This window comes from Zonotrichia albicollis, chromosome 8, assembly GCF_047830755.1.
Source record: "Zonotrichia albicollis isolate bZonAlb1 chromosome 8, bZonAlb1.hap1, whole genome shotgun sequence".
Taxonomy (NCBI): Eukaryota; Metazoa; Chordata; class Aves; order Passeriformes; family Passerellidae; genus Zonotrichia; species Zonotrichia albicollis.
Genome location: NC_133826.1, coordinates 10,112,429 through 10,129,174, shown reverse-complemented (window position 1 = coordinate 10,129,174; position 16,746 = coordinate 10,112,429). Strand labels below are relative to the sequence as shown.

The following is a 16,746-nucleotide window of genomic DNA, read 5'->3' as shown; positions in this document are numbered from 1 at the left end:
CCTCACAGCAAATGCAAGCAGGGATCTCAAAAACAGCAGTCTGACTGTCTACATCTTAATTTCCTGATATGATGGCAGAGGTGCCGTATTTGCCTGGAGCACTGGACACAAGCCTTTGTCCTTTCTCAGCTTCTATTGGGGTATTCTTCCTGGCTTTTTCATGTGCCTGAGCTCTACCAGAGCAGAAGTAGTTATTTTCTCTGCGTGGAGCATGTAAAAATATTTCCACAAGGTTATGAACTGCTGCCTTCTGGGTAGACTTCAATATCAGCATGCTGTGAATGTGGCAGCACATTTAACCCGCTCACTCAGGAAGCCTGAACTTCCCTGGCTGGGAATGACAGTATGCACAAGTGTGGCAGTCCCCAGCAGCAGAAGGGAGGCCAAAGCATTGCTGGATGGATATTCTAATATTCTAAGGAAGTTTTGCGCCACTGCTAAGGCCAGAACTCATAAACCATTTTTATACAACTTGGAAAGGAGGCTTATTAGGATTAGTTAGCAGTATAGTCATTGCATAGTCACTGCAACAAAAATGTCAACTATTTAAGAGATGCCTGTTTTAACTGCCAACAATATCTTTGTCATGGGCATTCAGTAGTTAAACTACTTCAGGGAGAAATCTTACCAATCTCTCAGTTTTGCTATAAATTCACACCATTCCTACATCACCTCCAGCTCATTTTGCACCCCTGTGCACAATATACATATGTGCTCTGTTTAGTCTGTGTCTGTTCTTCATGAGATTTCCCAACTCCCATCTGCACAGCAGCATGCCTTCTGATCCCAACCCTGTGTCGTGCTAAGTGTTTTCAGTTCCTGAAGACTGCACCAGGAGGTACTCAGCATCTTGCAAGAGCAGATGCTTGCCCTTACTTGAATGTAGTGAGAGCATCAGAAAGTCTCTCAGTTCCTTTCTGTCCCTACCCTGTTAAATCTTGGCTCATGTGAAGCCTCCTCACAAGCAGGGAACCATTCACATGTGGAGGTTTCATAAAATGTACCTGCTTTTAGAGGATGACATTAGAGAAAAATGTGCTCTTTGGCCCTCATTAAAATAAAACAATCTTATTCTGTTTCATTGAGAAGTCCTGGGACTCCAAGCTTGGAACAGGACTTGGAAAATGATTGGAAACGGGAGCCAGTCCTTACTGGATATGTGCCTTTTTCTCTTCTTGTGAGAAACCACACAGTTTTGGCTATGTGATAAGCCTTTGAAAAAATCTGAAGTTTGCACATGTTCTTAGGAGGACAGCTAAAAGCTCCAGAGATTGCAGTGAGCACTGCTGACCATGGAAGTGCAGGAGGAAGGCAGGGCTTCCTCCAAGCTGTATGGACCAGTGGAGCCCTTGGCACAGAACCACGCCCCTCCTGTGCCCAGTATGAGCCTGCCTGGGCATGAGAGAAAGGGAAGCATTCCAACTGAAAGCAGTCAGGGAATGAATGCTAGATGAAAAAAGGAGCATGGGACTGGAAATAGCAGCTATGGTCAGACCAGAGGAGGTGTCAGGTGGGTGTCTGGGAATAACCAAGTAAGAGAGAAAAACAAAAGTCTCTGTGGGAGAAACACTAGGAGAAAAACCAAAGAGAAGGCTAGGACTGGGATGAGCCTGGTGCTCAGACAGAGCCATAATGCAGAGCTGTGAAGCAGGAGTCAGAATCAGGTAGGACACAGATCTAGTTGGAACCCCATGTCTGATGCTGGAAATAAATATGCAAATAAAACATCCCTGCCTCAATGACAACAGAGATGAAAGCAAGGGATAAGGTAGTGAATTTTATACCAATTTTGCCAGTTTTATACTTTGTGTGAATGTTTACTGCCTCTGCTCCTGGTGTTGCTTTGAAGAAAGGTTAGGCCACTTTATCTTGAAGAAGGGTTAGCCTGCTTTACCATACATGCTTGTACCTGGCTAACTCATACCAGATGTACAATGCTCTCCCTGCTGAATCTGGCTGAGAGACTCCTTTGGAGCTGTACTTGGTGACTCCAGGCTCATCTGACTCCTCGACTGGCCCATCACCAGCACTCCCTCTCTCTAGTCCTACTTCACTGAGCACATGCTGCTTTTGAGCGCCTCTGTAAAACCAGGTTTATCAAAAAGGCTGCAGTGTAATCTTAATAACTGTCTTCAAAACAGTGATTGAATGCTCTGTGCAATAATGTTCTTTCAGAATGCTGTCTGCCATTTCCTATTCCTCTAAGAATTACTGCCTTTTTCTTAGGTACCAACATGTTTTTCAAACTGCTACCTGGTGAGGTAGCTTTCACAAAGCCCATCTGTTAATTCTCTGCTAGCAAATTCCTTTAACTATCAAAGAGAAAGGAAAGTGGATGCTTCCAAGGCATGGCAATAAAAGCAGTAGGAGAATAGCTGGGCTCTCAGGAGGCATGGCTTGCAAATCCAGAAGTTAAATAAAACTCCATACCTTGACTTCAACAGAGACATTTAAAAATACTGTCTCTGGCAGTGCTGTGACAGGGTGGAAGTCAATGCAGGACTGGGTCAACACTGCTAACAGCTGCCAGCACTCCTGGGTCTCCAATTTTCTTTTTAGTTTGAAAGTACCAGGTTGCCTCTGATCTACCCCTGTAACCAGTGGTGGAGTATTCCCTCTATTTAGGTGTCAAGAGATTTGCCAAGCCCATTATTAAGTGATGAGGTCTCCCACCATGTCCCCAGGGAGATTATCCCACAGCCTACCAGACCACATCGTTAGGAAAATGCTCCAGATAGCCAACCTAAATTGTGTTTAATTCAATCCCATTACTCCCAGCTGTACCATTTGGACCACCCTAAACATACCCATATTATTCTGCAGAAGGAGAAGGATGAGAGCTGGTTTAAGTTACATTTGCCTATCATTTGTGGTAGCTGTTCTCCTGCCATCCTCCTTGCATGGGACTGGAATTCATTTTATGAAAGGAAGTCAGTGCACCTCTGGCTCAAAGAGCTCTTGTACCCCAAACTGCCTGGGCAGTGTGGCCAGGACTCATATGGTAGAGCAGGGAGCATACAGCCAGTTCTGCAGCAAAGTCAACTGTGGGATCTGCTTGGGGCTGTGTAGGATGATTCAGGGATATTTCTACCTTTGATGAATCCTGGCTGATGTTCTGGAATAAGGGACTGCTATATTTTTATTTTTTTAATGTTTCTGGGAAGGTGTATGGAGTTTTGCTGAGGAGGTTTCTACTCCCAGAAACTGGAATGTGTAACTCCCAGACTAGGGTCAGCAGCCAGCAGCTACTGCTTATGTCTACTGAAGGGTGATCAGCTTGCAAGAAAAGGTGGCTCCTACCCAAGAGAACTAGGTTTTTTCTTTACCCAGCCATGGAAGCTCAAGTTTGAAGAAGGAAAAGTTACCAAACAGAAAAACACAGCCAAAGTCTTGATGAAGGGTGCAATATGGAAACAGACTTACAGGGCCACACCAAAAGCTTGGCACAAGATACAGGAAGTCTTGGGCAGGGGAAAGGAAGTCATGACATGCTTTCCCAGTGAAAAAGAGAAGACCCAGTCTACTATGGGATCAGTCAAGGTCAGAAGAGACATGCTGGGCTGGAAAGACTCCATGGTGCAGGAAGTAAGTCATGAACTTCATAGACAGATCCCAGACCACCAAGGCAAACCTGACCCCAGCCCAAAGAAATTCTAGAATGGTTAGGAAACTGAGGCAGGAAAATGAACTGAGGCTTTACTATTTTTTCTTGCTCAGCATAATGGTGTATTTATAATCTACCTGAATATGTCTCTGCTAACATCAATCATGCATTTCGAAACAGCCTCTAGTTAACCCAAGAAGTGGGTTTAAACTTTGGGGAGGGGAGCAGTAGACTCTCAAGAATAGGCAAATGATCCATAGGTACAGCTCTGTTATTCTCCCTGCAAATACATCTACAGACCCTAAAAAATATTCAGACAAGGATGACAAAGACAATCAAGAAGAAAAGACTCGTTTTCATACTACAATCAACCAGACTAGGATCTCCAGCCTGGAAGATACTTCTGAAGTAGTTGTGATCAAGGTCAAAGGGGGATATTTCTGTCTGGTATCATCTACCAAAGAAATCAAATATATTCCTGTTTCCTAAAATACCAGCCAAATCTACACTGGTGTCCTCACAGTTCACAATACAGGTTAACCAAACATGACCCAATTCATCTCCTGGTGATTCATGCAGATGTGTAGATGCAGCACTCAGGGACAGGGTAGTTTAATGGTAGACTTGGCAACGTTAGGTTTATGGTTAGACTTCATGATACGAAAAGGACTTTTCCAACCTAAATGATTCTATGACAGGGGGCAATGAAGCCCACAAAGGACACCAACTCAGACTGGTGTGATGGGCAAAGCTATGAGTAGACACAGCCACACAGAGACCAAGACCACAGTGAACTCAACATATTACCTACAGTATCAGAGACTTGCAACTGCAAGATCAATACTTTGTTTTCAGGAGTCCTTTGTACTTTTAGTTTAAATTTAAAATTTGTCATATGCAAAGCTGACAACAGGTAATGCTGTACTACATTAAGTGCAAACCCTGCTCTGTATCAAGACACTTAGAACTGGGAATCCACCCACAAAGACAAAGCAAGCAAATAAATCCTGATCTGACTAAATAACTTCACATGAAGCCTGCAAAGGAACTCACTTTTGTCCTCGGTCTACACACTGGAGCAAGGATCTGCCAAACCCCAACCATAAATATTCATTAAAAAGCCTCTGCTTGGGATGCAGTCACTGAAACAGCCATTTCCTGCCCATTATCTCTTAGGGCAGGAAATCAACAGTTCCACTCATGCGGTTACCACCGAGCCCTCACCACGAGCACTCCCACTGGACAGCTGAACTTTGTATAAATGAGGGCCACGTAGCTGTGACTTATCCGAAGCCCCAAAATAGTACTTCATGGCAGTGAAGCAGATGTGAATGTAGTTGAGCACACCAGGTCCTAATATGATGTTCCACTTTGAGTTCTTCCTTGGAGCAAAGTGAACACACTGGCACTGTGGGTTGGGAGCATCTACAGAGAAGGATGTTTGTGTGTTCAATAGATTTGCTTGCTTTGCCCCCGCCACTGACAAAGATTACTAGTCAAAATAATGGCTCCTTCTGCTGAGGACAACCTCAAGCTGATCTAATTGTGGTCTCTGGGAAAAGACTGTCTCAGCATCCAATCTTGTTCCTTATGAGAAAAACAGAGCTTTTCTGCCAACTTCAGAGGAGCAAACCACTGAACTTATGCCAAGAAGCTGTACTTTCCATGAAAAAAGTCCTGATATTATAGGACACCCCACTGTAGAACTGCCACAGTTTACTATCACTTCATGAAGAAGCAGGAGTAAAATCTCAAAGAAAAAGTTCTGAAAATTATGACAAACGCACAATAAACACAGCTTTTGTACTTACCTTTGGCTTCCAGCCTCTGATCACTTCCAATCAAACAGTCCTTGATGTCTGCACCCTTCTCTATCACAGCATTATGACAAATAACACTGCCCTGAAGACAGCACCTACAACATAAACACAAGCAAAGCAATAAAATAATTTAAATGACAGATACAAAACAAAGGTATCCACTGGAATATCTAATGACTCTGTGACATGATCCTGTAAGGAAGTTCAGTTCAGCTCCTTTCTCAAAACCTCAATTTTTCTCTTGATCCTCACACCCAGTTGCTGGAAAAACTTAAATGCCAGGTGTCAGATTGGCTTTGCAAAAAAGAGTTTGCAGTTTTACCTCCTGCTAGAACAGTTTTCCTCTACATTTCCTCAACAGAATAAATACTTAACTGAATAAATAAAGACTTGGGACTTGAATCAAGTCTTGTATTTTCCACAGACAGTCTGGGTAACTGCAGGGGTGGCTTCTCTGCTCAACTCCCCAGCTAAAAACAGGAGCAGCAGCACAGTCTTTCTCTGCAAATTTTGCTGAGCAGTTTTATGCATTCCAACTTGTCAGGCACGAAGAAAAGGTGGAGAGAAGGGGCAGATCAATAGCTCAGCTGGTTGGCTTTGTTCGTGTTACATTCAAGCACCCAAACATGATTATTCTGCAGTACTAAACCAATGAAACCCACACTACACCTACACTACCTGCCTTGGGTATCTTCAGCTTCATGTTGCCTTTGACATCACTAAGTCTGAAGTGCTACACAGGATAGAACTTTAGCAAAAGCCACTTTATTCCAAAATGTATTTGAATCTAATAATCAGCTTTCAAATCTGCCAATCCCAACGTCCAAAGAGAGGAGTTCAGAGTCCAACTGCTGGGTTTGTAACTTCTGTGCTGAGAGTTTCTGAGTTACTGCATTTCTCTGAGCCCCTTCTGCCAGTAAGTTGGAGCTTGTCAATCTTAACTAGTATCTGTGATGTGTCCTGAAATGCTATTCCCTCAGCGTGATGCATCCTATTAAACAGCATTAAATGCAATTTCTTTCAAAGCTACAGAGAAGAAAATAGCTGCGAATCAAATTATTTCTTCCCTTATTTTCATATATGCAAAGGTAGATAGGAATCACTGAAGGACAGAAAACACAGCTAAGATGTTTCTAAAAATACTAACACTCATCAAAACCAGCTGATTGGGAAGAGGGTATAAGTGAGATCTATAACCCTGGAGAGATGCAGGTAATCTGCTCCCTCTAGATAGCTCAGTATTATTCCTACTGTGGACCACAGCATCTCATATCTGCTTCCCAGTATTTCTGTCAATATTAATTACAATAACTGTGAATATTATCAGTCCAACAGCTGATCTCTGTCAAAACCAGAAGTTTTTGGCTTCAATGACCTTCTGCACAGTGAGCTGGCCAGTTTAATGACCTGCAGCCATTCCCCACCTTGATTATGGGCACCACCACTACTTTCTGCCCTAGTGAAACACGGCTGCAGTGCCCCATCAAGCTGGCTTGTGGACAGAACTGTCAGCCTGGAGTCTGAATTAACAGAGCAGTTTTGGTATCAGGTCAAAGCCCTGAACCTCAATTCTGTATTCAATGGAGCAGTAGTCATCTGAGGTCCTCAGAAGTGTGAAACATTGATCCTCACTCCAGACCGCTGATCTCAAAATTAATTCATAGTATTTTCCTGCTCACACAACACTATTATCTAGAACAAAGAATTTATAATTAAACATATTACAACTCTGTTGCTTGTGTGAGTCAGAGCAGAAACCATCTGCCCCACAAAACCACCATTAATTCTGCAGGAGTAAAGGCAATAAAACTGGACCTCAGTTGCAGTGGTTCACAGTTACAACCCCCTGTGAACAGGCTGTCCCCTCTGAACAATTATTCTTTTAACTCACTTAAACTCCCCCCCTCTGCTGACCTATAAGGAGGCAATATGAGCAATTATTCTACAGGCAACCAGCTCAGGTTGCTTTGGCATGGTTTTTACTAACATGTTAATAAGATAAAAAGCGGCAAAGATACACAGCAGACCCCTGCCTGTCTTTGCTCTCGCACTGTCACGATCTGCTTCCTTTCCAATTGCCTGTGTGCCCACACAGCGGCTCAGGCCATCTCCTGTGCAACAGCAGCTGCTGGGAGCAAGAAAAACTTGGCATTTATGCTGGGCTAGGGGAGGGATCACTGGAAGCAGAACTGCCCACTGCTGCCATCCTGACTTAGCTTAGGACTAGCGAAGGGAATGGGAAAAGTTGCTCATTTCCCACAGAAATGGCTCCTATCCAAAACATGCACTCCAGCATACCTCCTCCTCCATTGCTTTGAGCCAGTCAGATGAAAGCTTTCCCCTGAAACTTTCAGGTTCCCACCATCTATCACTACTCCTGAGCATGAGAGCAGCTGTGAGTGCACTACACCTCTCAGCATTATCCTCATGCAGGAGGATATTCCCCAAAAGAGAGGGGATTTAAGCTGTCGGTCTGCAGCTCAGGCTGGAGAATACTGCATGTGTGTTCAGAGCCTACTTGAGCATTGGCTTTCAACTCCCCGAGAAAGAATAGCACTGTAACCAAGAAACTGCTGATGACATTAACATCAAAGATAATGGGGGCTCCTGCCAAACCATTTTTTGGGAGGGACAGGCCAGGGAACCAAGATGAACTTGTCTGTGCCAGGTGCTTGCAAATCAACCCTTCCCTGGTGCCAGGGTAAAACTAAACCCAAGAACTCCACCACCCCAGGAGTTTCTTAAAACTTATAAACCCAACCAACTGCAGAAGTTTTAAAGCCATACTCAATGCTCAGATTACCCCAATCACACAAACCAGCAGCAAATCCGGCTTTTATTGCTCAAGTGGAACAAAACTTCAAGAGATAAAAACACAATTTGTGGGTGTTCCCTTCACCCGCTGACAGATGTAACACAGCCATTTTGAAACCACTTGTAAATGCCTTTTTTCTTTAAAAAAAAAAAAGTTATAAAGCCTGCCAAGAGAAGTATTTTGTGTGTTTATTTAATTTCTACTATTTTTTTTCAAATTGAAGAGTAAGGAATAAACTTTTATTCTCTTACAGGGTAAATATCAGATCTCAGGGCACTGCTGTAGTCTCCTTGGCTAAACTGCCACCACAGCTCCTGCCTTCCATAACAATTAGGTGCTATTAGCCCTCAAAGGTGCTCTGACAGCATCCAGCTTCATCAGCTCTGGTGTGTGTGCACATATGCACACATTGATGTACTGCTTTATAATGCAAACCATATTTATTTTTTCCCCTGAAAATGTAGTATATTTTTAAACTTTTCAGCACAGTGAAAACGGATATCTCCTGACCTTAAAATCCAAAGAGCATGTTCAAACCCACAAGAGGAACTAATTTGGGGCATTTGATTTACGGCTGAAATTTCAATTTGAATTTGTTTTAAGTGTAATCACAAACTGAAAGTCTGGCAGCTGGGTGTTTTTCAGAAAATAAATAAAAATATTCAGTGTACATCTGCATTCTAGAGAGAGCATTTTACAAGCCTAGTCCTGTAGTGGGAACAGATGTAGCTAAAGCATTAATTTGTTCTACAGGTACAACGTGTAAATGGGAGCATATGAGAGAGTGAGTGCCTACGTCTGTGTGTCTGTGTGTCTGCTACGTGCCTGCATCTGAGAGACAGAGCCCGACTTTGGGGTGGGTTTTTTTGAAAGTGAGAGAACAAGAGCAAAAGGAGTAGTGGCCAAGGAGGCATGGGGGGATTACAAGGATTTAGGTCTTTAAACTGCAGACCACCTAACAAGATCACTCTGAAATGCCACTAATTTCAGTTAAGGCCACAGACCTCCCTTCCTCTGCCCTCCCTCTCTCCCCCATTGTAAACAACTAATCCCAGCAGAAAACAACAGAGAGCAAAATGTACACACATTCTGCAACATTCCAGGTCCTTCTTTATCTTTTATTTATTTTTCTAAAAGGTCAGCGTATGTATGGAGGGAGGGGGGAGGGGAAGAAAGCCAAAAAAACCTCAAGTCCATCTCTTGTGTGGGCTTGAAGGAAGCTGGGAGAAAGCAAAGTCCAAGAGCACACAATATGGAGCTTTTATAGCACAGCAATTCCTGGACTCGGCTTACTTTCCCCTCCCTCTATTTGTGGCAAAGTCACATAGCTTTAAACCAAAGGACAGGGTGGTCGATTACATCTGAAAGAAATGTAAAGAATTGGGAAAGAATTCCATCTCCTGTCGAAATTATAAATAAGGAAGTATTAATCCCAGAGACAGGCTGATTTATGCAGCCCTGGAACTGCTGACTTTCAGCCCGAGTATCGGTCTATAAATCAAACTCTTAAATCAAGTGTGTCAATCGCTGCAGCACTGTGATACTCAGGCAAAGCAAGGCACCTACCACTGAAAACAGGAAGATTGCCAGGGGACTGAGGTGCCGTACCCTTCTTAATTTTCTGAAGTGTAAATCTGAGATCAAACATCCTTTGGGGGAATGGGAAATCAAAATACGCAGTGCTCAGCACACCGGGAGCAGGCAGCAGGAGTCCAAGACACAACCCCCTAATTACAGGCTACCCACTGATTATTTAGGACTCTGTGATTAAAGTGATGAACACTCCTGGGAGAAAGGGGCTTAAGTAACTGAGGTCAAGACCTCAACTGCAGCTCTCGCCCTGGTTGTGCAAGCTTAGGAAGGTATGAATGTCACAGGTTTGCCTTACAGCAAATCTCCTGAAATGCCAATGGAAGTTATCCAGGCCTGGTACTTTAATCCAATTGTGCCAAAACCCTGACATAATCTCTGTTGGGCAGCAAAGCAAATGAGGTGTCTATAATGCAATGCTTAAAACTGTAGACTCACAAGAAAGCAAGCCTGGAGCACAAAGCCTGGGACAGCCTGTGGGTACTGCTCTGCCCTGCCAAGCAGTCGGGTCTCGTGCGCCTCCAGATGAGCTACGAAACGGAGAGACTGACGCGGGAGTTAAAAGCAAAGTGACATGCCTCAGCAGCTACTTTGCTGACTGAGGGGTAACAGATGTGAATTCCCCTGGGAGCAACATCCCCTTCTGCCCTGACCAAGGAGATAACAGCCACCACAGGCACCTTAACAATTCTAAGACGTGGCAAGGAGTCAGGGAGAGTTCTAAAACCTACAGCAACCCCTGAAGGAATCCCCTGATAGCTAGTGAGCTGGTGGCTGGCACTCACGATCACAGGGGTGAGGCATAAAGACCATGGAAAAACAGGGGAGAGGCAAAAACACTAATAGAGAACTTGGGAACCTGAAACGTTGCCTTTGCCAGCATGCTTTACAAACCAATACATTTTTTACACCAACACACTTTTACACACAAACACAAGAACTCCGGGCACTATGAATCTCACGTTATACATTCAAGTAAATACCAAAGCCTACAATAGATGCCAGCAGTACATGCTATAATTTATAGATATATTTCAAAGCAAGCATTCGTAAGTGAATTTGGCCTTTGATCTTCTGTTTTTCCCCTTGGGGGTAACAAAATCATTCTACCCCTCTAAATTCTTCGCCCGTCTCTGAGGGTGTTTTCACTAAGAAACTTGTTTCATGTCTATTTTCTAGCCAAGCTCATCACTGTGGTATGGCTCCTTTACACTTCTTCCCCACACCCTAAACATTTTGCATTACATATTGCATATACTTGCCAGCACTCGTATTTTCCAGTGAAAGTTCAACTGACCTTAAAGGATAGCCTCAAACATACCTTAATGTGTTTTATTAAGTGAAACTTTGGGTGTGGGGGAGGTCGCCAGGAAGGTCATGCCTCACCTCTGAAACTTCAGTTACATCCAGCTCATCTTGGAACAAACAAATTGGTGGCCTTTTATGTAGCTGTAAGCTCAGGGCTGCACACTTCAGCAAAAGAATGCTGAAAATAGTTTACACTGGGAAACCCCACCCAGAGGAAAACTGACCACCCTCTGGATTCTCTTTTGCAGAGTGGGAGGTGTAGGCCAGGTCACGATTTTACAGACACTTCACTGATGGCTAGGAAAAGCTACTTGTGTCTATGTGAAGGAAACAAAGCAGGAAAATTATATGTTCACTACCAGCTCTAGGTTTGCTTCACTTTCCCACCAACTCAGACAGACTGAGCGACGTAACAGGCACAGAAAAAGGAGACTTCTCTGGGGTTCTGGAAGCACAGTTCTGGGTTGAGAGCTGTGGCCCTTCATAAGACACTATTGGTTAAGTCAGTTTCCATATCATGTGAGCTAGGTTGACATGGAAAAGGTTTCTGTAAATGACACCCTTACAACTGAACCTGGCTTCTTAGATCCAAGCTGAACTTGTTCAACCCTTGTCTCCTCAGGAACTCAAGAGGCACAATGTGATAATTTCTTTGTCTTCCATACCCAGGTGGGAGAAGATTTTAAAGAGCATCAGAGACATTCACACCCAGATTCCCACCAAAATCCAACAGCAGTCAGCTGTTTGAAAAATCTCCATACTTTTTGATTAGACCCATGTGGTTAGCAGGAGAAAGAAGCTTATTTATAGCTCTGAAGTCAGACATGTCCCCCTGTCCCCCTGAAGAAGCAAATCAGCAGAATGAGAACAGATATTTTAAAATGCCACTTTTCAGGGCTCATCTGTGCTTTAAGTTCAACATTTGATCTACAAGATGTTTGGAAAACTGGGATGAGCTCCCTGCACTATCAGGGAAACATCTGTATCTCAGATTAAAGAACAGGTGATTTATTTAAGACAGATTGATGTACCAGGAAGCTAGCCAGAAGATTTTTTTTTTTTTTGAGGAGCTGCTAGTAATAATGTTTCAGACAGAAGATAACAGGTATTATATGAGAAATTTCCTCAATACATTAGATACAGTAGAATCTTCAGTTGAAAGTAATTGAAAACCAGTTCTGCAAGTAGCTCTACTACTTCCTACTTACTAGTTTCCTACTTTGCACTGTCTTCCTCAATTTATCTTCCTGAAAGGAAACTCTGCTGGCCAGAGGTTGCCTCTATTCAGTATCTTACATAGCATGTGCAGTGAATTAAATAGTAGAATGAAAATTGTTAATTCCTGACCAAAAATGCTCACAGTTTAAAACCAAGAGGTGTGACATAAAGGACAGAACTGCTACATAATCAAGAGAAATAAGACCCCTTTTTACAGGCAGGGACTATAATACATACAGTTTAGTTCATGAATTTAATTTTTATCGATATCCATTATATAGCTTATCCATATATTTAAGATGGGCATGTGCTTTTTCTGAATGAAGCTTTCACTTTTCACCTGCTTTCTGCAATATCTTTTGTAAACTCATTCTTCTTTCTAGGGAGGCAGCGCAAGATAAAGTGTCCAGGAGACAACAGCCATCTTAAAAAATGGTTCAAGATACAAAATGCTTGGGAATTTCAGCATAAGCAGATATTTATTTTCAGCTTTGCAAGCTATGGTGCTGGAAACAACTTCACCTCCTCCTTCCTTTGCATGAGGTTAGGTACTGTAAAATATGTTGCCTTGGCAATAGGATCATGCCTTTGTACTGCCACTGTCCAAGGGGACAAAGACTACTTATGCACTGAGCCCCTACAAAGACTCAATTCCACCCTGGTTTTAATTACAACTTTCTTCAAACCACTGACTGTTTCTATGTCAGGTGCTGATTTGGCACTCTTGAGGAAACAACCAATAAACTTCACAATCAATCTGCAGTTAGTAGTCAATCCAGCTCGCCCTGCTTGTTGTTTTCTTCCTTTGTACATTTTCTCATACAAAGTAGCAATAAATTGAAGACACGTGGTAAACTAGAGTAGCCTTAACCAGTCACATGTGGTCTCTTTCCAGCGCCCTCACTGAGCAGAATTACATCTGTCCATCTACTTTCACACAGGTAGCCAGAACACCTTTAACAAAATCCAGTGCATAACTTACTATCTTCACATGACTGAAAAAGGATGATGCTAGTTTTGGCTGAAAAAACATTTTCGGTGCCAGTTCTTTCTTCACATATCTGGGTACTTTAGTCCTTCATACTAACTTTTACTCCAGCCTATTCCTCCTGCCCAGGGAGTCAGAACCCCAAGGTTTACCACATCTTCCTGTGGCACTCTTCTAATTCTCCCTCTGTCCTCAACACTCACATCACCTCCCTGCAGTTTGTAACTTGATGCCTTTGGTGTCACCTCCCTCGCATTCCAGGTTTCCTGATGCTGCAACACTTTGTAATTTGCCTGCATCACAGTGCAGCCCGACCCAAAACATATCTGCCTTTTTAACCCCTTCCCTTTCCAAAAGGTTACCTTAGCTGTGTGCCACATGGGGAACTTCAACAGTTCAGTTCAGTTCTTTTGGGAAGAATGTTCGTATGTGGTTCCAACAACATGCTGCAAACTCTACAAGAAAAGATATGAGGGTATTGTTCAATGATTCCTACCCCTGCACAAACTCAATAACCTCAGTCACACCTGCAGCCCCACTCTTACTTACAGTTCCTGTACAAAATGCCCACTGCATCAAGGCCAACTGGCAAATATCTGCTGCAAACTCCATTCTGGAGGGTACACTCTCCTTTTCCCATTGCTAATCCTGGTTTGGGATACAGTTTCTCTGGTAAAACTACAGGTGAGACAGGTTTAGCTTCCTTGGTTTCTCTGTGAAGATCTGGTATTTTCTTGCTGTGCAGGTGAAATCTAGAAGCAAATCTTGGGCCATTTGCTCTCTCTGATAATCAGAGCAGCCTATTTATGATTTCCATAAAAACATCATTTGAAGCAGAACGAATTTTCATGTATTTCCATGAAAAAAGCAAAGCAGCAAAATACTTAATTTCAGACTATATCTACCACAGAGTCCTTATGGTACTGACTACCACCATATCAACAAGACCTTTTGAAAGCATGGCTTACAGCAGACTCAGTATTTATCTGAGCTTTTCATGCTTGCCTTCTCAACTAACCTCTAAGTAGTCCAAAGACCAGATTTTTTTCTCTACTAAAGAGTTCCTTCTCCTGAATCTTTACTAGGGAAACATTAATTTTCCACGACCAAGGAAAAAGGATATAATGTGCACATAAAATGGCCAAGCTCCTTCCCGTAAGTGTGTACAGTGGGATGGTTTTACTAACAAACAAGAGATTTCGAAATATTTATCTGCAGGGATGGAATAAAGGATTCAACATGTTTTTCCTGTTAATATTATTTGTAACGCTCAGAGCGCTTCAGCACAAGGTCCTGTATGACCAGAGCAATTAGATGTTCCTGCTGCCAGAAGGTAGCAAACTAAGTAAAACAACAAGACTGGTAAAAATAAAGCCAGTGTTTGATAAAAACCAACAAACCAACCACTGACTGCTAAAACAAAAGCCAGAACAGGAACCTGAAATTAAATGAATCCATCTATATCTAGGTCTCATTTCAAAACCGCTAAGAGTGCCTAAGTCTACCAAATGAAACAACATTATAGAACCATACAGTAATTTGTGTTGGAAGGGACCCTTAAATGCTATGCAGTCCACACCCCCTTAAATGAGCAGGGACATCTTTAACTAGACCAGGTTGATCAGGGCCCCATTCAGCCTGGCCTTGAACATTTCCAGGCATGGGGCAGTCCCAGCTCTCTGGGCAACTTCTGCAAATGCCTCAAAACCCTCACAGTAAAAAATTTCCTCTTTATATGTAGTCTATATTCTTTTAGTTTAAAGCCATTAGCCCTTGTCCTATTGCAGCAGGCCAGGCTGAAGTTGAAGTAAGCATCAATCTTATAAGCACCTTTTAAGTTCTGAAAGGCCACAATGAGGTGTCCCTGGAGCCTTCTCTTCTGACAAACCCCGACTTTTTCAGTTTTCACAGGAGAAGTGCTTCAGCCCTCTGATCAGTATAATGTCTGATCATATATGTTGTGGTCCATAAAGTTGAGAGGTGTGGGAAGAGAGACTGACAGTGAAGAATGAGGCAAAAAAAGTGGTTGAGTACCTCATCCTTCTCCTCATCTGCTGTGACCAGCTTGCCAGCCATGCTTATCAGGGAGTTAAATCTACCAGGCATTACTTTTCATTTGCCAAATGGCACAATCCCCTGGGCAACCAATCTCCAGTCAAGTTTGTGGGTGTTACACACTGTCCCTTTGCAAGAGAGCTACAATGAAGAGACTCCTGCCCCAAAGATGCAGCAATCCAGGGACCCTCTTGTGCTGCTCCACCCCTGATGAAAACAGAGCAAAGAGAAGGGGCAGTCCTGAGCCACTACAGGGATAAGGACACACACAGCTACTGCAGGAACATCCACACAGACAAGGTTTTCAAGCAACCTATGATTTTAACTCTATCAGTAGATTTTTTCCAACTATGTAACTCAGTGCAGTCGTTTGTCACTGAGCTCTAGGGAGCCATCCAGAGGGAAAAAAAGAAGTGTTTTGCCACTGCAGCCTGCCACCTGGGCAGCCAGCATCTCTCAGCACTTGTGCTGTTGTATAAATTACATCCCTCCCAGCTTGGTCAAGTATGTCCATCATTCAGCACATATGTAATCTTTGCTATTTTATTGTCTCATTGATGGAAGAATTAGCTGCACAGTGGGAAACACATTAAGAAAGGACTACCAATTATTTTGCCCTGTTACTAACTTCTTTAATCCCCTGTAATCTCTTCTAAGGGGGGATTCATATCTACTCAAATCACTTCACAGGAGACATATATAATGTAATAGAAGCCCTACACACCAAAGCAAACAAACTCAGCTTCTGGTACTCCAGAGTATCAAATGCACCAGCCATTGCTGGAGGACAGATCATAATTTGCAAACAGTATGCAATGGACTGTCCAAACTAACCCCAGTTACTTGATCCATTCAGTTGGGAAAGTTATCACCTAGGCCATGACCTCTGTTCCTCCAGTAATGAGGCAACCACTGCCTAATAAGAGATACCTGGTTTTGTTCTAAGCACCTTGCGGTGTTCCCACCTACACAGCAACAATTTATCCATTTCAGAAGCTGGTGTTAAATACCAGCTGTGAAGTTATTCAAAACCTTTCTTCTGGTTTGGAGATATAATTTGTGGATCTTGATGCTGCAGCAATTACGGCACAGGACCCTCAATCACATAGGAGAACTACCAAGAAATAAACATTTTAAATTTTGGTTTTGGTGAGTTTTGTTTGTTTGTTTATTTTGTTTTGCTTTTCCTATATTGACATAATGAACTGAAGCTGCTGATCACTTTTGCAGCTCAGACAGGAAGAAAAAGAAAGATTCAACCCAGAGAAGCTAGAGGTCATAGAAGAGGCAAGGGAAATACTAAGGCAGTGCCATGTAGCTCTTGATAAATGAACTTAGAATGCAGAGC

At 42.9% G+C, this 16,746-nt stretch overlaps 1 protein-coding gene across 1 annotated transcript in view; it reads right to left on the bottom strand.

The window, feature by feature from the left end:
• Positions 1 to 16,746, bottom strand: part of EIF2B3 (eukaryotic translation initiation factor 2B subunit gamma) — a 94,380-nt gene that overhangs the window by 5,178 nt on the left and 72,456 nt on the right. Inside the window, exon 10 of the mRNA XM_074545906.1 lies at positions 5,416 to 5,519. Coding sequence (XP_074402007.1) covers positions 5,416 to 5,519 — 104 coding nt within the window. The remainder of the gene's footprint in view (positions 1 to 5,415; positions 5,520 to 16,746) is intronic.